The sequence below is a fragment of the Lepidochelys kempii genome, chromosome 8, assembly GCF_965140285.1.
Source record: "Lepidochelys kempii isolate rLepKem1 chromosome 8, rLepKem1.hap1, whole genome shotgun sequence".
NCBI classification, from domain to species: Eukaryota; Metazoa; Chordata; order Testudines; family Cheloniidae; genus Lepidochelys; species Lepidochelys kempii.
The window spans coordinates 7,685,579-7,709,458 of record NC_136387.1 but is presented as its reverse complement, the minus strand read 5'-3'; the positions used below and the strand labels follow the sequence as shown (position 1 = coordinate 7,709,458).

Sequence of the window (23,880 nt, the reverse complement as noted above, 5' to 3'; positions counted from 1 at the left end):
CTTTCTGCTCTGTGTCTGTATAGTGCTTAGAAAAATAGGGTCCTGGTCCATGAGCAGAGCTGGCAGGTACTACCACAATATAAATATTAAATTAAAATTTTTTTGCAATCTTAAACTTCAAATCCCATTCCATTGTGGTATTAGTTTTGGGTTCCTCTGAGATCAGAAGGAAAAGTGAAAGGGTGACAAAGTAATAATCTGCATAAATGAGTGTCTTGCAAAACTAGGTCACATTATCCATTTAGTAACTTAACTGAGAATGACAAGGAATCACTCTACCTTCCACTGACAACAGTATTGCTGTTTCCACTTGGAGGGTTTCTTTAGAGAGAGGAGACAGTGTGGGGAAGGGAGTCAGCAGGGGATAAGCCAGGCTGAGAGAAATCTGACAAAGCTTGTTAGATAAAATAGCTGATTCGGAAGAATGCATATGGATTGTTTCACTAAATACCCAGTGTCAGACATGGCTAAATCTGTTTGTCAGATCTGAACAGTCCTGGCATCAGACTGACAGAGAACTGAGTGAATGGTGCCTTTATTGTCTTAACAAGCAGGGAGAAATATAAATAAATAAAAAGACAATAGATAAGCTTCTTATCTGACCTTCTTTAGAGTAACAGCCCCGTTAGTCTGTATTCGCAAAAAGAAAAGGAGTACTTGTGGCACTTTAGAGACTAACCAATTTATTTGAGCATGAGCTTTCGTGAGCTACAGCTCACTTCATACACATTGTAAGGAGAGTGATCACTTTATATGAGCTATTACCAACAGGAGAGTGGGTTTGTGCGGGTGGGAGGGGGGGAGAAAACCTGGATTTGTGCTGGAAATGACCCAACTTGATTATCATACACATTGTAAGGAGAGTGATCACTTTAGATAAGCTATTACCAGCAGGAGAGTGGGGTGGGGGGAGAGAAAACCTTTTGTAGTGGTAACCACCCATTTTTTCGTGGTTTGTGTGTATAAAAAGATCTTCCGTACTTTCCACAGTATGCATCCAATGAAGTGAGCTGTAGCTCATGAAAGCTTATGCTCAAATAAATTGGTTAGTCTCTAAGGTGCCACAAGTACTCCTTTTCTTTTATCTGACCTTAGGAGTTGACCCACTCTGCCCTCCCCACTAGATGTCACTGCATGCAACTGAAAATACACCACAGCTTTATTTGGTGAGCCAGACCCCACAGGTCAGGGAGAGGCTGCAATTGTCTTTTCCTCTCCTTTTGAATCATCCTGCAGGCTGCTCACCGTTTCACTCAGATGGCAGTAAAAGAAAGCAGCCTTGCTGACAGTAAAGGGTTTCGCAGCATGAAGATGGGAAGCTCAGCTATCCAGACCACTATCCACAAGTACTCCTTTTCTTTTTGTGAATACAGACTAACATGGCTGCTACTCTGAAACCTATCCAGACCTAGCAGCCTTTGTTACTGTAGCTATGGCAGAAGTAACATGCTTGTCCAGTCACTGACAATGAAATACCCCAGGAGCGGCAAGCACTGGCTCCAGGAGGCAGATCTAGACCCACTTCAGCTACCAAATAGGCAGAACATGTTCTGAGCACAAGAAGTGGCTCTGTCATTAGAAAGTCATTGAGGGTCAGAGACTGTAGGAGCTGACAGATGTCCAAAAGAAGGCAGAATGATCCTCTCATCTGTCAGGGAGGTCAGGTTTCCTCCCCAGACCTCCATCACTATTTCCCCACTCTATTAATTGTCTCTTTAGTTTGGGCTTATTTTTAGTTAGTATTAGGTTTTATTTCCTTCTGACAAAACACAATGACACAGCAGCCACTGGAATCAGTTGATATTGACCACTGTCATGTGACGGGGTATTAATCTTTTGTAACCTTAACCCATGACAGACGACTGGGGCCAGGAAGTGAAGTCCAGTCCCTTACTAGTTCTTCTACTTGTCACAGCTTCATTACAGACTTCTCCATTTTGCAGGAGAAAGACTATGGGTAACATTTACAAAAGTGCATAAGGAGTCTTAAGTCCCATTGAAAGTCTAGTCTCTTTGGCACTTTTTAAAAACTTTACCAATTTCTCTGAAGAAGAAGAGGAAGCAAGTGGCAACTGAGAGAGAGGTTATTCATTCTTGATTCTTCCCATGGACACACAGCGACAGAGCTAAGGACAAATCTAGTCCCTGGCCCCTCATCTAGCCACTAGTAAGTATGAGAGAGGAGTTGGATACTTTGTTTTCTCTTGATTTTACAAGACATATTGACTCTGCATCACACTCACTCCCCACCCTAAAAACATTTTTTTCCCTTTATAATCTGACATTTTCTGCATTTATTCAATAGGAGCATTATACATCTGCACAAAGCGTATTCTTTAAAACGCTTGCAGTGAAAAAATAACACACCTGGTGTATGGTGATCAAAGTCCATGGGGCCAGGGTTTCACACTGAATGTATTTAAAAGCTGTATTTCCTCAATCACCTCTCATACACTAGTAGTCCCTACTCTACTAAACCCAGCATTGAAGAAAAAAGGCAAGGTTGTTTTAAGAAATGTGTGTGTGTGTGTGTGTGTAAACTCTCTTTTCAGATAACACCTATTCTTCTGTACTAATAGGTTGAAAATTAAGATATACATCGGAGTTATAACAGAGAGGGTAAAAACCTAAGGTTAAAGCTTCACCTGTGATGTTTAATCTCCATTTTACCAGGAAGTGTAGTTCAGAGGAACACATTGTTCATTTACTCAAGTTCTAAGGCTACACTGCCCCGCAATCTGATATCTATATAGCCTCTATATAGTCTAACATATTAGGAAAGTTTAACGGAACACATTTTCCTCTCCACTTTTCTGTGGGAAAGTAGTTTTGTTGCCTCCCTAGTCCTAAATACTTTCCTCTCCTTCTGTAAACACATCAGCAGGGGCAGAGAACCCCACGCACAGTGGATTAGAGCAGTGAGCACCTGCTGCCTAGCATATACATTCATTATTTGGCACTGAAGGACTTGGTTTCTGAGATGCCACATGACTTCTTTGGTTTTAAAAGCACACAAAAGTACTCTCCAAGCAAAAAATTAACAATTCCTACCATTAACTGTATTCACTCACCAGCAAGCAGATTACACAGAGCTGCCTTAGGGAAACTCCAACTAGATTTCTCTGCCCTTGCACCCAACTCCATCCTCAGGCACAGAATGATGATCTAGCCTCAAACACAGACTGTTGTTAAGGGCATACCAGAGTGTTAACTTTGTCCCTGGAGCACTCTTGCTGCAGCATATTAGAGTAGCTGTCCCTATGTCTAGCTTTGTGGTTAAAGATATTTGTTCTCCCAAGCTTTTGAAATGGTTTAAATGAGCACTGCTGTTTTGATCACCTTGTTTTATCAGATGCTCCTTGCAGAAGTGTAGGTTACATCCATTTTTTATAAAGCACATGGGGACGCTCAGACAGCCAGTCAGATCATGCAGCTAAGTCTTCGGTATTGAAGAGAGATGTTGACTTGTCCAATGGAATGGGTCATAGACTACTCCAGTGTAGTTTAAACAAGGAAGAAATAAGTGTTCCATAATATATTCATAAGCACAGTGGGCATTTCTTTCGCTATTACACAATTGTTTCAGTTTCCACTTAGCCAAGGCAGTGCAGTCTTCTGACATTACAGAATCATAGAAATGTAGGGCTGGAAGGGACTTTGAAAGGTCATCTAGTCCAGCCTCCTGCCCTGAGGAAGGACCAAGTAAACCTAGACCATCCCTGATAGGTGTTTCTTCAACCTGTTCTTAGAAACCTCCAGTGATGGGGATTCCACACCCTTCCTTGGAAGCCTATTCCAGAGCTGAACTCCCCTTATAGTTCTGAAGCTTTTCCTAATATCTAACCTAAATTTCCCTTGCTGCAGAGTAAACCCATTACTTCCTGTCCTACCCTTGGTGGATGTGCAGAACAATTGATCACCATCCTCTTTTATAACAGCCCTTAACATATTTGAAGACTGTTGTCAGTCTTTTTCTCTCAAGACTAAACATGTCCAGCTTTTTTTTTTTTTAAACTTTTCCTCATAGTACACATTTTCTAAACTTTTTATAATTTTTGTTGCTCTCCTCTGGAGACTCTTAAATTTATCTACAGTTTTTTAAAAGTGTAATTCCCAAACTGGACACAATACTGGCCTCACACCAGTGCCAAGTAGAGCATGACAATTAGCTTCCCAGTCTTACATATAACACTCCTGTTAATACACCCCAGGGTATTAGTCTTTTTCACAAATGCAGCACAGAGGTGACTCATGCTCAATTTGTGATCCACTATAACCCTCAGATCCTTTTCAGCAGTACTGCCATATAGCCAGTTATTCCCCTTTTTGTAATTGTACATTTGATTTTTCCTTCCTACGTGTAGTACTTTGCACTTGGCTTTATTGAATTTCATCTTGTTGATTTCAGACTAATTCTCCAATTTGTCAAGATCGTTTTAAATTCTAATCCTGTTCTCCACAGTGCTTGCAACCTCTCCCAACTTGGTGTCATCTGCAAATTTTATAAGCGTACTCTCCCCTGCACTATCCAAGTCATTAACGAAAATATTAAGTACTACCAAACCCAGACCCCTGCAGCATCCCACTAGATAAATTCCCCCCGTTGACAGAGAACCACTGATAACTAATCCCTGAGTACAGTCTTTCAACCAATTTTGCACCCACCTTACAGTAATTTCATTTAGATCCACATTTCCTGAATTTGCTTATGAGAAAGTCATGTGGCGCTGTGCCAAAAGCCTTATTAAAATCAAGATATATCACATCTACAGCCTCCCTCTATCCACTAGCCTAGTAAAAAAAGAAGGAAATTAAGTTGGTTTGGTACTATTTTCTCTTGACAAACCATGCTGGCTGAGTATTCCTTATAACTCTATTATCCTCTAGGTGCTTATAAACTGATTATTTGATAATCGGTTCCAGTATCTTTCCAGCTATCAAAGTTAGGCTGACCCATCTCTAATTCCCCAGTTCTTCCCCCCACCCCTCTTTTTAAAGATAGGTACTATGTTTGCCCATCTCCAGTCCCCTGGGAGCTCACCTGATCTCCATGAGTAATCAAAGGTAATTACTAATGGTTGCGAGATTGCTTCAGCTAGTTTCTTAAGTACCCGAGGGTGAATTTCATCAGGCCCCGCTGCCTTGAATACATCTACTGTATCTAAATATTAATGCTGTCGATTAATCACAGTTAACTCACGCGATTAAAAAAAATTAAGAGTAATTAATCAGTTTTAATTGCACTGTTAAACAATAGAATGCCAATTGAAATTTATTAAATATTTTGGATGTTTTTATACATTTTCATATATCTTGTATTGTGTTGTAACTGAAATCAAAGTATATATTTTTGATTACAAATATTTGCACTGTAAAAATGATAATAGTATTTTTCAATTCACTTCATCCAAGTGCTGTAGTGCAATCTCTTTGTCATGAAAGTGCAATTTACATATGTAGATTTTTTTGTTACATAACTGCACTCAAAAACAAAACAATGTAAAACTTCAGATCCTACAAGTCCACTCAGTCCTACTTCTTGTTCAGCCAATCGCTAAGACAAACAAGGTTGTTTACATTGACAGGAGATAATGCTGCCCTAATCTTATTTACAATGTCACCAGAAAGTGAGAACAGGCATTTGCGTGGTACTTTTGTAGCTGGTGTTGCAAGGTATTTACGTGCCAGATATGCTAAACAATCATATGGCCCTTCATGCTTCAGCCACCATTCCAGAGGACATGCTTCCATGCTGATGACGCTCATTAAAAAAAACAATGCATTAATTAAATTTGTCACTTAACTCCTTGGGGCAGAACTGTATGTCCCCTACTCTGTTTTACCCGCATTCTGCCCTATATTTCCTGTTATAGCAGTCTCAAATTATGACCCAGCACATGTTCGTTTTAAGAACACTTTCACTGTAGATTTCACAAAATGCAAAGAAGGTACCAATGTGAGATTTCTAACTGACCCAACGTTTAAGAATCTGAAGTGTCTTCCAAAGTCTGATCAGGACAGGGTGTGGAGCATGCTTTCAGAAGTCTTAAAAGAGCAACACTCTGATGCGGAAACTACAGAACCCGAACCACCAAAAAAGAAAATCAACCTTCTGCTGGTGGGATCTGACTCAAAATGAATGTGCATTGGTTCACACTGCTTTGGATTGTTATGGAGAAGAACCAGTCATCAGCACTGGACACACATCCCCTGGAATGGTGGTTGAAGCATGAAGGGACATACGAATCCTTAGTGCATCTGGCACATAAATATCTTGCACACCGGCTACAACAGTGCCATGCGAACACCTGTTCTCACTTTCAGGTGACATTATAAACAAGAAGTGGGCAGCATTATCTCCTGCAAATATTAACAAACTTGTTTGTCTTAGCGATTGACTGAATAAGAAGTAGGACTGAGTGGACTTGCAGGCTCTAAAATTTTAGATTGTTTTGTTTTTGAATGCAGTTTTCTTGTACCTAATTTTACATTTGCAAGTTCAACTTTCATGATAAAGAGATCACACTATATTACTTGTATTAGGTGAACTGAAAAATACTATTTCTTTTGTTTTTTTACAGTGCAAATACTTGTAATAATAAATATAAAGTGAGCACTGTACACTTTTTATTCTGTGTTGTAACTGAAATCAACATATTTGAAAATGTAGAAAACATCCAAAATATTTAAATAAATGGAATTCTATTAACAGTGCAATTAATTGAGATAAATTTTTTTAATCGCTTGACAGCCCTACTAAATATTTTTAACCTGTTCTTTCCCTATTTTGGCTGGTGATTCTTTTATTTTGTTGTTAATATTGTGTTAAGTACATAAGAACGGCCAGACTGGGTCAGACCAAAGGTCCATCCAGCCCAGTATCCTGTCTGCTGACAGTGGCCAGTGCCAGGTGCCCCAGAGGGAGAGAACATAACAGGTAATGATCAAGTGATCTCTCTCCTGCCATCCAGTAGCTTGTCACAATTAATCCAGAGGTTTTATACGAACACTATGACACTCCTCTTAAAAGTAAGAAAGATTGTGAGGGCAGATATTAAAACTGGAAGGCCCTTTTTTCTCATGACAGGTTTTATACACACAAATCCTAGTCTGGTAACCTCATATTCCCTTATCAGTGAGACTGTAAAAGTCTTGGTGGGGAAGGAACACACCAGTGCAGTCTATTTACCAATGCTCAGTAATGCATTAGCTTGCTTTATCTGTAATATTGTCTTCTTGGCACTTGTACAGCTTTGCACTGGAAGCCTGCAAAAGCGTTGTTGAAAAGGCTTCTGATCATTGCATTTCTCTTACAATGGTAATAAAACTATGAAATATTTTGCCTACTATAATTCTACCACGAATTGGTAAAATGTAGCCTCTCCTAGGGTCTGATCCTAAGAGGTGCTTAGAACCCTTTCATTACCACTGACTCAGTGTATTCAATCAATTGTAGGCTCCAGGCAGAACTCACTGCATAAGCATTTCCTACTTGTCTTTTCTACCCCAGTTCTGCTGCAGCATTAAAGTGATTGAATACCCTAGGGGTGAGAATTTGAGAGGCATATTCTCAATTGTATAGACAACGACTCAGCCACAAAGCTCTCTTTAGCAAGAGTAACAAGTGGTTCTCTAAGCCTGGCACCTCAAGGGAAAGAACACACTGTCAAGTTGTTCTGATGACCTGGTGTCTTATTTTATAGATTTCAGAGTAACAGCCGTGTTAGTCTGTATTCGCAAAAAGAAAAGGAGTACTTGTGGCACCTTAGAGACTAACCAATTTTAAGGTTGATATTATTTTCCACGTACAGAATCTTATACATGAAGAATTTAATTCCTGCCACTTGTCCTTTGAAATAATGTTTGTTTGTAATTATTTCATAGGCTTAATGATTATGTTTTTATAAGAGTGACATTGTCCAGTTGTTTGCGCCTAAAATTCAGGATTTGTTTTTTAATACACATTTATAAAACCCATTATTTTAATGATTTCTTTTCAGTTTTCTATTTGAATGTAACCATTGTAACATTATGCTAGAAGGGGAGGTAAAAGTGAAACTGACAAGTCCTTTAGGGCAGGAACTGTCATATATTGTGTTCATGAAGTGCCTAACACAGTATGACCCAACCTGATTGTGGCTTTTAGGTGCTACCACAATATAAATGTTAAAGTTTTCTTTGTCCAAGCTTAATGAAGCAAATAAACATGGATGTTGCAAAGTACATTAGATTTTAAGATGTTTTCAATTGTAATAATTTATTTATTGTTGGTAACATAGGCAAGAAACATGCTGAGAGGTTGTTTTTAACTTGAGAATATCCCTTGGCGAACACAAGTAAATCCTAATTTTACAAACATCTTGGGGGATGCAAAACTTCCATATAATTAGGAGTTGGGTAAAAATTGTGGGGAATACAATAGCCTAACTGGGAAGATGTAGGATTTGGGATAAAAAGAATTTTAATAAAATTCATAAAATTGTTGGTGTAGCTATCAAGCCTGTATTTGCTTTAAAAATATTACTTCAAGTAACTGGGACTTACTGTGCATACATTTTACTTCTGCAAAGTGACAGCCACCTGCAGTGCCACTACAGTAGAAAGAGGACAATGATGCATGCTAGCCTCTTGTTCCTTTTAATGTTAAAAAGGAAATCCCAAAACTACGATCACTTCTCTGAAAAATCAGCCATGTTCCCTACACTGTCTCTTTCACATCCTTAATATGGCCAAATACAAGGACTTCCAATACCACATGTCAAAGCATGCATTCATGGATCAGTTTGAACTAGCATTTAGCTTTCCTCACAGCACTGGAGTTTCCAAATGAGGGAGTGTCATTTACAAGTGTTAGACTCCAACACATCCCTCAACTCACGTATTTTACTAGCTACAGCACCAGTAGATCCTTAAAGTAGTATTGCCAACCCCAAGTTTTCAAAAATCGTGAACCAGGCCCCCAAAATCATGAGATTGGCTTTAAAAAAGTCCAAGAGATTTAGTAATATAATTTTTAAAATTGTATTGAAGTTTTTATTTGCCCCCTGAGACTTTAGGATTTATTTTTGCCAGATTTTCTCCACAACCATGAGGCCTGGAAACATTAGAAGCAGATCCTTGGCTGGTGTAAACTGTCATAGCTGGAGCAAAGGATCTGCTTCCTTCATTTAAAAAAAGAGTAAGCAGAGATTTTTCACATACTCACATGACTCCAGCAGCTGGAGCTTTAAGAAAAAGCAGCAAATATCACAAGAGTTTGCAACATTGTCAAATTTATCCCAAACATAAAAAGTTAGTGCAAGTTTTAATTAATCTATGGAAGCAGAGCAAATAAACTGACTTAGCAGAAGGAAAGATAACACTGATTGGAATTCAGAATTAGTGATCACTGGGCTCAGAGGATCAATATTACTTTGAAAAAGATTGTTCCTGTGAGTGCTGATGAGTTTGCCTCTTGCTTTATTGTTCACTGTGGCACTGGGTTTTAAAAACTAGAATTGGAAATAGAATTGTTTTCAAACCTAAGGAGTTGTTACCCCTCGAGTGCTGCTCAGGCTGCCTTGTCTACACAGGAAATTTGCCCCCGTACCAGCTGTCAGTGGCCAGTCCGATACAGCTGCACTGAGGCAACCCCTAGAGCAAGACAGGCAAAGATGCTGTATAAACTAGTATTTGCACAGTGGATTTTAATCCTGCTTAAAATCAGAGTAAATTGCACCAGTGCAAATAATGGTTCATAGCAGCTTTGCCTGCTTATGTTTTGTACTGCTGCAGCTACACTGGCGGCTGGACTCTCCTGCATAGTCAAGACCTGAGGCTATGTCTACACTACGGTGGTAAGTCAATGTAGCTGGAGTCAACGTACCTTAGGTCGAGTTACCGTGAGGGGTCGACGGGAGAAAATCTCCTGTCGACTTACCTTACTCTTCTCCTTGGGGTTAGAGTTCAGGGGTTGACTGGAGAGCAATCTGCAGTCGATTTCGCAGGTCTTTACTAGACCCCACTATATCAACCGCCGGTGGCTTGATCTCAGAGCATCGCCGGCTGTAGCGCAGACCTGCCCTTAGATGCAGGTAAAGAACGTTACAGCTTGTGAGAGTGCCTAGCGAGAGCCAACTGTAACCTGCCTGGCCTGCCTTGCTATTACAAGCCCTGCTAAAAGTCACACTGTCCTTGAAAGATGGGAATTTTATTTCTTTGTCTGGTTTGGGAAGCTTGTCGTTTTTACAGATCTGCATGTAATGATCACTCAGCTACAATGATGAAAACTGAAATGATGAAAACTTGCCCAATCAGCCCTACTCGCTCCACTGCGCCTGAATTCAGTCAGACTTAAAAGCAGGGGTGAAAGTCAGTCTAGGGACTTATCGGTACGGGGCTGGGCTGGGGCCGGCTCTGGCCCCTGGAAGGGGCAGGGCCTCAGGTGGAAGAGGCAGGGCTGGGGGACGTCAGAGCCAGCCCTGGTCCACCTTGTACCGGCAAGTGCCTCCTTCCCCCTCCCCGGGGTAACAGCGGCAGCCGGGGGCTCTGGCAGCAGTTTAAAAGGCCCTGGGCAGTAGCGGCGGCTGGAGCCCTGGGCCCTTTAAATTGTCCCCAGAGCCCCACTGCTGCTTCCCCAGGGCTCCAGCAGCAGGGCTCCGGGGATGTGGTTCCGGCCGCCACTACTGCCCTGGGCCCTTTAAATAGTCCCCGGAGCCTGCCGGAGCCCTGGGGAAGCGGCGGTGGGGCTCTGACAGCCATTTAAAGGGCCGGGGCTCCAGCCACTGCCAGGAGCCGCAGGCCCCTTAAATCGCGCCTGGGAAAGCCGATCCACCCCAATACGGTGCACCAGCTCTTGCCAGTACGCCGTACCAGGGCGTACCGGCTTACTTTCACCTCTACTTAAAAGAGTCTTTGTTCAAGGAGTTTGGGGCTTGGGTGACCAGCTTCAGGACTATTCACACAATAAATATCTGCTCTGCTTCTCAGATTTAAAAGAGGAACAACAAATGCTGATCGTGGGCATCTTTTACTTGAGTAACAGTGCTATCATCATCCACCAACCTTCAGTTTCATATCCTCAATGCTCTGTGTGTTAAAACTGTGCTTCTTAAAAGTTTTAAGAAAATGTTTCTAAAGTTAGTTGACGACAGTAAAATTTGTCAAATATAAACAAGGAGCTGTAAAAGGTAAAACACTTTAAACTCTGCACCAGCCAGTCTAGAATTATCAGATTAAATACGACTCAGCAACAGGCAAAGTTTGCTCTGCTAGAAGCTCACTTCCTCACTTTAGAGTTCTTTTTTGTTTTTAACATCTGTGTTTATGTCGCAGCTGCACCACACTTCAAGTCAGAATACATGCCAAGACTGACTGCTTTATAAAAAGAAGGCAAGTTTCCCCATCTACAGCAGAAGCTGTTTACATTCAAAGATCGCAGGACATTTCTTATGTTTCTTTTCAGTTTGCCACTTGTTCTAAATCACGATTTCTATATAGAGTGAAGATTTTGTTCACATTACAAAGGACACAAATGCATTTCTACATCTACAGTTACTCAGACTGCAATGGAGAAAATATTGACATTTGTTAAACTTAAACAATTACACAGCATTCAGTAGGAAAAGGTGCATTAGACACACTGACTTACTCCCCAGAGCTGCTTTTTAAAGGAACACTGTTGACTCCTTAAAAAAAGTCGTTTTCTATTTCTGCATTACCCTTTTAGAAGCTTTAGGACAATATTAATTTCCCGGCCACTTTTTGTTACAATCCAGAAAAAACTGATTTTCCTCCAAGTGTCAAAGCGTGGGTGCTTTCCTTAACTCTTCTGCTTTCTGCATTCACATTACTGATGGCAGCAGGAAAGGGCACAGCATTGAGAAAGTGTTGGTTACTTAACTGTTGCACATCTCAGTGGGAGACCAGGGTAGGAAATTTACATTTTGATCTGTGTATAATACCAACGTGCTGGCTTCTCAAAAATCTCAGTGAAAAAAACTGGTGGATTTTTTTTTAAAGATCAAAAGAAGATAGCTATCTAGCTATCTGCACATTTCTCAAGAAGTGTAATGATTTTAAGGAAGATCAAATGGTGGGCCCATGAACATCAGCCGCATCCCCGTTGTCAAGAGATTCACTAGGCAGGAGCACGCTAGGAATGGCTGTAGTTGCATTCTGTATAGGAAACCTTTGTCCAACTTAAGTGGAAACTGAAAAATTGGATTACTTGAAACCTTTCATGGATACTCCAGACACAGCTCCTGTCTGTAGCTTTAATGCCAACCTGTTTTGTCATTACCCAGAGTTAAATGGGCAATAGGAAAGTCAATGCATTTCTACAGGTTCCCCTCAGAAAGAGGACATATCACAATAAGCTCATGGGGAGACCGAAGAAAAATGGTGTGCCTTTACACCATTGAACTTGGAATTGCCTCTGCCACCAGGTATCTTGTCTGATAGTTCAGCAAACATGTGCATGATTAAAACAATGGAAAGATCATGTGCTTATATAAAGACACCTTTTCAGTACAAAAGTAACTGGATCAGGGCAAACCCGCTTTTGTACAGGCTCGGCTGGATTGACAAAGCTAACTTGCACTCCAATTCAGCAACTTACAACAGCCCATTTTGTGTATGCATATTGTTGGCCCAGAGATGATGTCCTTGGAGACAACCATAGTTGAGCTTCATCTTTGTACTTGGAAGCCAGGCTTGTATTCTGGGAAAAGCAGCTCTTCTTTAGACAAAAGGACACCCATGGAAGGAGTACACACAACAGGAATGAGAAACAAAAAAAGGAAGAAACCAACACCACAACACACACTCCTTTCAGGTTTTGTTCTCATCGTACAGGTCCAAGGCAGGCTGGATTGTTGAGAATTCACTCTCATAGACCAGGCTCCGAGGAGACACAGAATTGCGGTGAAAGAAGTGACCACCTACAAGAGGCAGAACAAAGAAACAACCCTGTTAGGAATTTGTACATATGGCTATAAAACACCACTGGTATTGAGTATGCAAGGTCTTGTTTGTGGTTACTTATTCTCTTGTGCCTGCTCCAGTTCTAATCGAGAACATATATACTCCTAAAATTTTCCTTTTAAAGTAAACCTCTAACAGTTTGTAGTATGAAGTGGCAGAGGAAATAAGTGTGAGGAAACCTAACCTTTGTTGCATCATCATTATTTTAGGGGTGCATGTGGACAGGGAGGGAAATATTTATACCTCAGGTGTCAGAGCTGCAGGTGTGGTTCTCTTGTAATTCAAGTGTTCTCATGCTACTTTCCTTCTGCTCAGGACCAGGATCTATGTTGTGTGTAAAAAGGTAAACAGCTGTCCATTGAGGATTGGTCTATGATCAAATTAATTTTCTCCCTTAGGAGCTAACAGACCAAACAGGCCTCTTAACAAAAGTGTTTTTTCCCCCCCCTTTTGGTATTAAAAAGAAAAAGCTAGTTTTGCAAGCTCATCTGGGAAGACATTTTCTTTAAGAGCTGAAATGAGGAAGAATTGTGTGCTTCTCAAAATGAAGGCCTAACAACAGTATTGGCTGGAGCCAGAAATAATGTGGACCGGCGCCATGTGAGCTTCCTCTAGCACAGCTGACAATACACCACAATCCTGATCTGCAGCAGCCTCAATAGTTCTAGTCCTGAGCCGAGTGTGCCAATGGTGCTGAACTGCTCTGTGGTTTTGTGACAAAGACAAACATCTACTAAGGAATGCAGCAGATTGAGAACGCCAAACATTCCCCTCCACTTCTGATTTAAATCACATTCAATCCCAAATCTTCACTTGCTAGTATACTAACCCATTCAATTCTCATTTGAAGGTGAATGCTCCTGATAAAGGGGAGGGGGAGAAAGTGTTTGTGAATAATTTAATACCTCAATCTGCTGCAGTGAGTGTGAAACAAGCTGTCAAATTCCACACGGTCAAGTTGTTGACTCTGCCAATAAAGCATATATCCACACACACACAAAAACCCACACAAACTGTGCTGGAATAGGGACAGACCAGTCAATATGATTATTGACTTATTAGTGCTCAGTTTTTAGATTTGAATCCTATCCCAGACTTAAGCTTTCTGGAACTGTGCAATGCTGTAGTAAAAAGACAGATGTATTTATTATCTGCATAGGCCTACAACTCCCAAAGAGATCACTTTCCGAACAAACCTGAACTCCACTATGAAATGCCTACTTAGGAACCACGAGGGATAAATTTGATATCAGAAGTCTCCTGCATTATGTGCCTGGCCCAATGTCACTATGCATCAGGTGCATTTAGATCTTGAGAATGCTGCATCTCATGTTACCCTGCTGCTGAAATGAGCAATGGGTAATGAATGCTTCATTTCCTCTCTCCTCCCACTGAAGTGTTACATATTGTACAAGCAACGCAGAAGCAACACAAAGGGACTCTAAAGACTGAATGCTGCTCCTATTTGTTTTTATTGCACCAAATCAAACAAGGGATTAGGAAGCAGACACCCTAGGCAATCAGTGTGAGAAAGAGAGAGAATGAACTTTTGCTCCAACAAATTTGATGGAGAAATTTTAATCAACAGGCATACGGCCATAAATGTTTCACCTAACAGATTTCTTTTTTAATTAATCTGAAAGCAGACACTGCATTCAGCATCTCTAAAATTCTTTGCTGCCTTCTGTGTTTCCTTGCTGCTTGACAAAAGACATTTAACCTGCCCACCTCCAAAGAAGTTGTGTGTTTATATATAGGTACAGCCAACTGCTCAGCTTCAAAAGCACTCTTGGAACTCCAAATCCATTCTCTTTCTAATGCCTCCTATTCAAATATCAGCTAAACCAAACCGTATTTTTCCAAATTCTTCCCTGCTTAGAGGGATTGCTTGTTCACCAGATACAACCCCTAAGGATATCATTGTTTTGAAAGACAAAATATTGCAAACTCTCCCCCAGATGCACACAACTAGATGGGAGCTCCCTTCCTTCCTTTTTTCACCAGTCCCTTAGCTGGAAGTTGTTGCTGTTTACCACAATTTCACAACCCTCCCAGAAAATAGCACACCAGTCATATCTTATTGTTAATCTTGTTTCAGAACTGGAGTCTGTGTTTCCACCTACCACTATGCAGCATTCCACCTGGACAGATGAGCCTAAGGAATGTTCAAAACAGTACAAACAAAAAGTGTTTAAAAGAGAGATTCTGCACTAAGTCTTATATCAGGGGAGATACTGAAAATCTTAATTTCACCCAGCTCTCTTATAGTGCTTTCATCAGCAGGTCTGAAAGTGCTTTACAAAAGGTGGTCAGTATCATTATCTCCATTTTCCAGATGGGGTAACTGAAGCACAGAGAGGTGAAATGACTTGCCCAGGTACCCCAGCAGGCCAGTAGCAGAGCCGGAAATAGAACCCCAGTCTTCTGAGTGCCAGTCCAGGCTCTGTCCACTATGCAGCAATGCATCTTCTTCCAGTCAGAAGCTATTTTGGAGGCTTCAATTTGACAAGCTATGTTTACATACTGTAAGGATATCAGAGCTTGAAAAGCAAAGCTCAGGCTTGTTTTGGTTTGTAGGAATACTTAGTTGGGTTAAAGATTTAAAAGAACCACCAACATCTTGCCCAATGTATTTCCCCCCCCCAATGCAGGAAACTGCCAGCTTTGTTTACAACCATGGCATAAACACACTTTGTAAATCCGTTGCCATGTCAGGCATGAGTATATCTTGGCAGCAAGCAGCAACATGCACAGTTACACAGACACACCAATGAAGACCTATGAGCTTGCTCTCCCCATTCTGCAGCTACTGATGAAATCAGAGTAATGGGCTGAAATAAGGTTTCTGCACTTTCGGTATGGAAAGCAAACTGGAGATACACACTTCTGGTTTAACAGGTCAAAAATATGTATGCAAGTCATACTTGCCATTATTTTTCATTATTTCATTAGACTGAACCACTCTACTAACTGATTTGTATTAAACTAGAACATAAACCTCAGCCTGAAGTCTAAAATATCCCCACCATTATGGGTATGCTGCAGGAATAGGTACAGTACAAAACTGTCAGTTGAAAAGTCTCTGCATTGCTTTGATATACTAGTTGCACAACCAAGAAGTGCTACCCTGCAGTCCCTTTTTATTTGATATTTATACTACAGTAGCACTTGGAGATACTAATCAGTGCCTCACTGTGCTGGGTGCTGTGCAAACACATACGGATCATGGTCTCTGCCACAGGCGCCAACTCTTCCCGGCACCAGTGGGTGCCCCGCCCCCACCCCGCCCCCATTCCAACCCCTTCCCCAAAGTCCCCGCTCCAACTCTGCCCCCTCCATGCCCTTATTGGATGCCTCCCTCGCCCCTGAGCATGCTGCGTTCCTCCTCCTCCCCAGCACTTGCCGCTGGCGAACAGCTGTGTGGGAGCCAGCACGAGAAGCAGGATGCAACGGTGCGCTCAGGGGAAGAGGTGGAGGCAAGCTGGGGTGGGGAGCTGCTGTGGTCTCTGCTCTGAAGAGCCTACTCTACAATCCCTTCAGAGATTTTTCTCTTGACATGGAGATAAGGTCAGGGTACTCCCTAGGCTATTTCCACAGTGTAATCCGTTTGGACACTGGGACGGTATAAAGCAGTTTGAGAGCCAAATCTCATCAGGAAATATTTCCTCTCTCTTGCCTACACCTCTGAGTTTTATATAGGATAGCAGAGGAAAAATAGAGGAAAAAACCACTCTAAATACTGAGATTATTTCGTTAACGGGTCCTTTACACAAAGTGAGCTGTTTAACACCATGTTGTTGCTCCCGTCTGAGCAGTACAGTATTACCGCATTATGTCTCCCAGTCGCTGCAGCAACATTTGGAAAAAAGGAAAACAGGCTGTTGAAGGGAATGCTTCTTTATTTACTTGTGCACAGTCCCAACAATGAAATAACCAATGTGCTCTTGCTCCCAAACACTTACACCGGAAAAGAAGGTGGACAACTCTGGAATTTGCTTCTCCTGTTTGTTCAGAGTAAACAAATGTGTTGACCTTCACGAGGTGGTATAAAGTCCATTTGAGGGAATAATAGTAGGATATATTTGTATCTTTAGTTTCAGCTTGGGGTTGATGCCCCTTTAATTTCTGATTGACATCTGTCAACTACTTTATTTTTGTAAGCATGTAATGGACACAATTGTTAAAAGACACAAAAACAAAGTGTGGAGGAAACTGGACCCTGGGTGGCCAAAGTTCTCAACAGGGGAGCAGGAACTAGAAATCAGTCAGCCATCTCGTTCCTGGTAACAGTTAAAAGGTTACTTTTCACCACTGTGCTGTTGCTCTACATAAGCGACATGAAACAGACATGTTTTAGGGAAAAAGGGTTACTCACCTTCTCATAACTGTTGTTCTTCGAGATGTGTTGTTCACGTCTATTCTAATCAGGTATGTGTGCGCCATGTGCACGGTTGTTGGAAACTTTTTCCCTTAGCAGATCCCACTGGGTTGGTTGGGGAGCCCCCTGGAGTGGCACCTTCATGTCGCTCAATATATGACCCTGCCGACCCGATCCCCCTTCAGTTCCTGCTTGCTGGCTACTACGACAGAGGGGAAGGTGGGTGGGTATTGGAATGGATGTGAACACATCTTGAAGAACAGTTACGAGACGGTGAGTAACCATTTTTTCTTCAAGTGCTTGTTCACATCGATTCCAATCAGATGACTCCCAAGCTCTCCCCCGGAGGTGGGGTCGGAGTTAAGGAATCACTGACTGGAGAACCACTTTGCTGAAAGCTGCATCCTCTCTAGCATGCTGAGTGATGGCATAGTGAGTGGTAAATGTGTGCATGGAAGACCAGGTTGCCGCTCTGCAGATCTCCTGGATAGGCACCTGGGCCAGGAAGGCGGCTTATGAGACTTGAGCTCTTGTTGAGCGGGCTGTAATAGTTGGGGCTGGGACCTTGACCAGCTCGTAGCAGGTATGGATGCAGGCTGTGATCCAGGAAGAAATGCGTTATGAGGAGACCGGAAGCCCTTTCATTGGTTCGATTTCCAAGCCCTTCTGGAAATTCCCTACCATGGGGTTGGCAAATACAGAGCATCCCAACTCTCCTGGGTGGAACTCCGAGGTGGCTGCAAGGTGTACCCTGATGGATGATCCTGCCAATCCCTGTTGCTTCAGACACAGTAGATACTCCAGGATGAGCGGTATAGATGCCTGAAGTGGAGGAACGTGCCACTGCTCACACCAGCACGAGAACCTTTTCCACTTAGCTAGGTAGGTGGCCCTGGTGGAAGGTTTCTTGCTACCAAGCAGCACCTCCCTCATTGAATCCGAGCACTGGAGTTCCATTTGGTTTAGCTATGAAGCTTCCAAGCCATGAGATGGAAGGACTGGAGGTCTGGGTGAAGGAGGCGACTGTGGTCCCGTGTGATCAGATCAGGGTATAGTGGCAGGGTGATCAGGGTGTCCACCGACAGCTGCAGAAGCGTGGTGTACAAATGTTAGCATGGCCACACTGGGGCCAGCAGAATTACCTCCGCTTTGTCTCTGCGATTCTTGAGCAGCACCTTGTGGATGAGTGGGACCGGCAGGAAAGCATACATGAGGTGGTCTCCCTAGGGTAGCATGAACGCATCTGAGATGGAGCCTAGACTGTGTTTTTTGAAAGAGCAGAACATGGACACTTCCTGTGGCTCCTGGTGGTGAATAGATCTACCAGGGGAAACCCCCACCTTTGGAAGATGGAATGTAGGACATCTGGACAGATGGACCCCTGGTGGTTGCGAAACTACCTGCTGAGATGGTCTGCAAGCTCATTTCAAGCTCCTGGGAGATGAATCGTGTCCAGGTGAATGGAGTGGGCTATACAAAAATCCCAAAGCTGGAGAGTTTCCCGACAGAGAGGGGAGGAGCAAGCTCCACCCTGCTTGTTATATAAAACATGGTGGTAGTGGTGTCTATCATCATCGCTATGCTCTGGCCCTGCATTCTGGACTGGAAGTTCTGGCAGGCTAATTGCACAGCTCTGAGCTCCTTGATGTTGATGTGGAATGAGAGCTCAGCCTGCGACCACTGACACTGCATCTGTAGGTCTCCTAGGTGGGCCCCCCCCACCCAGAGTGATGCGTCCTTTACTAGGGTCATAGAAGGTGGAGGGGTGCTGAATGGGACTCCTCTGTGGACGATACGAGGGTCTAGCTACCAGCGGAGGGATTCTAGAACACACTCTGACACTGTCACTACCGAGTCCAAGCTGTCTTGACCTGGGAGATAAGCTGAGGTGAACCATGCCTAGAGTGGCCTGAGCCTCAGTCTGGCATGCCTGATGACGCAGGTGCAGGCTGCCAAGTTTCCGAGGAGGCTCAGGCATCCCCTTGCTTTTGTGGTGGGGTATTGCCTGAGAGTCTGGATGATGTCGGTTATTGCTTGGAATCTGCACTCAGGCAGGAATGCTCTTGCCTGTATTGAGTCCAGCACTGCCCCAATGAGTTCTATTCTTTGGGTCAGTGACAGCATCAACTTGTTCACGCTGAGGACGAGTCCTAGTCTCTCGAAGGTGGCTCTGACCAACCGGACCTGGGACTCCACCTGCTCCCTGGAGCGCCCCCACAGCAGCCAGTTGTCAAGGTAGGGATACACCTGTACCTTCCTCTTGCAGAGAAAGGCTGCGACAACCGACATTCACTTGGTGAACACTCGGGGGGCTGTCGAATGGGAGCACCGTGAACTGATTCTGTTCATGGTCGACCACAAATATCAGGAAATGTCTGTGGGCGGAACGAATGGCTACGAAAGATGCGTACATCCACATGTCAAGGGCGGCGTACCAGTCTCCTGGATCCAAGAAAGGTATGATCGTACTCAGGGAGACCATGCGGAACTTCAACTTCACCATGAACTGGTTGAGTCCTCATAGGTCTAGAATGGGTCTGAGACACCCCCTTTGCCTTGGGCATAAGGAAGTATTGGGAGTAGAATCCCTTTCCCCTTAGCTCCTGAGGAACCTCCAGCATGGTGAGAAGTGATTGCACCTCCTGTATAAGGAGTTGCTCGTGAGAAGGGTCCCTGAAGAGGGACGGGGAAGGGAGGTGGGAGGGAGAGGAGGAGTAGAACTGGAGAGAATATCCCACTTCTACCATGCGAAGCACCCAGCGGTCTGATGTTATTTGCGACCAAGCACAGTAGAAGTGGGACAGACGGTTCAGGAAGCATGGGGAAGAATCTGGGATAGTGGTGGGTACGCCGTCCTCGGGCATCCCTTCATAAGCCTTGTTTGGAGCCCGATGGTGGCTTGGTTGGGCTCTGTCCCTGCCCTGAAGGTGGGATTGAAGACCGTCGCCTATTATTTCTGTTCTACCGCCATAGGAGTCCTGACTTGGGCGGTGCTGGTGGGACTTGAAATGCTTGCGCTGGGTAGCCGTCATGTGCATCCCCAGCGATTTCATAGTTGCCCTCGAGTCTTTCAAGCTGTGGAGCCTAGAGTCAGTCTGGTCCAAGAACAGCCTTGCGCCCTTGAAGGGAAGGTCCTGCAAGGTCTGATGAACTTCCAGAGGTAATCCAGATGATTGGAAGTTCTCCTCATGACCACCCCTGAGGAGATGGTATGGACTGCTGAAATCAGCAGAGTCGAGGGAGGCCTGTAGGGAGGTCCTCGTTACCACCTTCCCTTCCTCAACCATGGTGGAAAATTCCACCCTTTACTCTGGGGAACAACTCCTTGTCCTTGGACACAGAGTCCCAAGAATTAAAGTTACACCTGCTGAGGATAGCCTGCTGGTTGGCTATCCTTTTCATTTACTGCCGAGACCACCAGGGGGCAAGGGTGTGGGTGAGAGAATTAGTATTCGTATCCCTGAGATGGGACAAAGTACTTCCTCTCTATGCTCCTGGCGGTGGGCAGAATGGAGGCTGAGTCTGCCACAGGGTTTTATTATTATTTTGTATGGTCTTTATTAGTGGTAACACCACCTGGGAAGAACCTTCTGACATAAGAATGTCTACCACTGGGTCCTCCGCCTGAAGGCCCATGTCGCAGGCAAAGCGCTGCAGCAGGTCTTGGTGCACCCTGTGGTTGATGGGTGGGGGTCCTGGAACTGACACTCCTGCCACCGCCTCATTGGGTGAGGATGATGTGGCAAGTGGAGGTACAGGGTCCTCACGGCCCTCTAGCTGCCCAGGTTGCTCCTGGGCTGAACTAGGCTCCTCTACTGGCTCAGCATGGGTGGATGTCTCCTGGACTGTGGGTAGGTCCCGGGCTGGTTCCGTCGACACCTCTGTAGTCTTAGAGGGTGTTCTGGAGAGGGCAGCTTCTGCTCCCTGAGGGAAAGGTCTATCTTTAGGTGACCAGGAAAGGTAGCGTCCCGCGGTCACAGACCTAGAGGCCCTAGAAGGGGTACCCTGGGCCTGATGGTAAGGTGAGGGGGTCCAAAAGGGCCATTCTGCGTCTCTGGAGGGTGGCCACCGTAGCGGTCAGGCCTCCTGCACATCCCTTCAGCGCCTATGCTGACTGCACCTCAAATAGTATGAGTCTGCATCAGACTCAGAGGATCCCGAGGGCGACGACCATAGCAGTGCTGAAGACCCCTGTGCCGGTGCTCAGGGCCGCATAGGAGCTGGTAGGGGACCGGTGCCATAACGACCTCGCAGGGGATCGGTGCCAGCTGTCTTGTGACAGAGACGGGTGCCGGCTGCTGTGCTCCGTTGCCACATGCGGGTGCCAATCCTGTGAGGGTATTATGGAATGGTGTCGACCCCTTGGTGCCGGGGAGATATATTGCTGTGCCTCCAGTGCCATGCACATTCCCACTGAAGCCAGTGCCAGGGGATCGTAGTGTGGTGATGGGGACCTGGAGTGGTGCTGGGCGTGGTGTTGGTCTGGCGACTGGGAGCGCTGCATCATGGTGGGCTTGCCTCTGGACAGTACCGGTCTCGATGATGCCAGAGACTTGTCTCTAATGGCTGGGGGCTGAGCTGCAGCTATCTCAATGAGATCTCTTGCGGCCTCAAAAGCATCTGGGGTAGAGGGTGGCTCCAACATCTCCACCTGGCACGGCCCTGATAGAGAGTCACTGTGAGCCGGACTTGATGGTGCCTTCTGCGGCACCAGCGTCGACGGCACGGACTCTTGCTGCCTGGGAGCCAGGTCCTTTCTCTGGTGTAGCAAAGCATCCCCTGGCAGTCCTGCAGCTCTCTGAGGAGAGCACCCTCTGTCAGCCTTTTTGTGCATGTGGAGCACTGGAGAAGTAGAGCAGTGCCAGGCTACTGCTCCTTGTTGCAGTGCCAGGGATTGCTGGCAGTCTCTCGCGCTAGAATCCTTCCTTAGCACTGATTAGCAGACCGATGCCGGAGCACTCCGCACCGATGCGCTTGGGCCTGGGCCTTGGCAGTCAGGCGCCACTGGATGGAGTACGGCTTTCATGAGCTGCTGCTTTAAACAGAAATCCCACTCCTTTTTAATCCTGGGCTCGAAAGCCCTGAAGATCTTGTAGCACTCAGACTGACTCCCACAGACACCTCGGGCAAGAGTCGTGAGGGTTGCTATTTGGCATGGGCTTGTGGCATACACTGAATGACTTAAAGTCTTGGGCTCGCAGCATGCCCCGGAGCCCAAGAAGGGGTGACGGGATAGGGATGATCCCGCACACCAACATCTATGCTAACTACAGTAAACTACACTAACAACTACTACTATACAAGAAAAAAAGAGAACTAGATAACTAAGCTAACGGAGCACTTGCAAGGCAAATGAGACAGTTCCAAAGGCCGCCACGGATGGTAAGAAGGAACTGAAGGGAGGGGTCGGGTCAGCAGGGTCATATATTGAGCGCCATGAAGGCGCCACTCCAGGGGGCTCCCCAGTCGACCCGACGGGAGCTGCTACGGGAAAAAGTTTCCAACGATGGTGCAGGCAGTGCACGCACATTTGATTGGAATCAACATGAACAAGCACTCAAAGAAGAATCTGCTTTCTAGAGCCACACAGGTTTTCCCCAGCTAGCTCTCCACAGTATCTTTAAAAAAAAGTTTAAGACCATGATCCCAGCAGGTATAGGTGTTATTTGATTTAAAGCCATTTCAGTTGTCTTATGCTTTTACGAAGTTGGTGAAAAATGTAATCCCCTTACTGTATAATCTGTGCTTTACATCGTACTGCACAACATTCATCCATCTTGGCAACAACATTCAGCTGATAAACATTGGATTCTAAAACGAGCCAGTCCTGGAGTACAACACGTAGGAGTTTTTTCCTCCACAAATCCATTCAACAAGGTTTCCCAGATTTTTCAAAAACAGATTCACTGCTCTCTTCATTGACTGCATTCATGTTTTCAAAATTTCACAAAGACACTTTAAAAAACACCCTATTAACATTATTGAAACTGTCATACATACATTTCTAAAAGCTGCCTTCTCAGCTGAAGGCTCCTTGACAGCTACAAATTAAGTATTTTAATGCAGATTTTTGCTGCCTTCCCAAATTCCAGAAGTGCCTATACCTAAAAAAAATTCCCTACTTCAAGTACATTTGAAAAACTAAATCCTATCAGTTTAATAAAATGGTTCTCTTTCATAGCTGGAAATAACTGTATATTTTAATTATAGTGTTAGATTTCAGATGTCAGTGAAATCTTGATACCAGAGAATACCCAAAACAGGTTCTAACTTTGATCAGCTTGTGACTCTCCCTGCCACTGATCTGCCCACTTCACCAGCCAATCTCATTAACTCTGACACTAGACTTTGGCTGTAAATCAGAGCTCAGCAGCTCTACATCCAATACCAAAGATAGCGTGTGCATTTTTGAAGTGAATGTTAGGTTATTTCTTACTGTCTAGTTGAATAAATAAGCCTGTGTGAAAATGAAAATCCTCAGCAAAGAATGGCAGGAAAGGACATGATCAGAGTTTCCATATTACAGTCAAGATCATTAT

At 44.1% G+C, this 23,880-nt stretch overlaps 1 protein-coding gene across 1 annotated transcript in view; it reads right to left on the bottom strand.

The window, feature by feature from the left end:
* Positions 1-9,045: 9,045 nt before the first annotated feature.
* The window catches only part of RNF130 (ring finger protein 130), a 90,972-nt gene continuing 76,137 nt past the window's right edge, over positions 9,046-23,880 (bottom strand). The window contains exon 8 of the mRNA XM_073355363.2: positions 9,046-12,920. Coding sequence (XP_073211464.1) covers positions 12,811-12,920 — 110 coding nt within the window. The 3' untranslated portion in view covers positions 9,046-12,810. The remainder of the gene's footprint in view (positions 12,921-23,880) is intronic.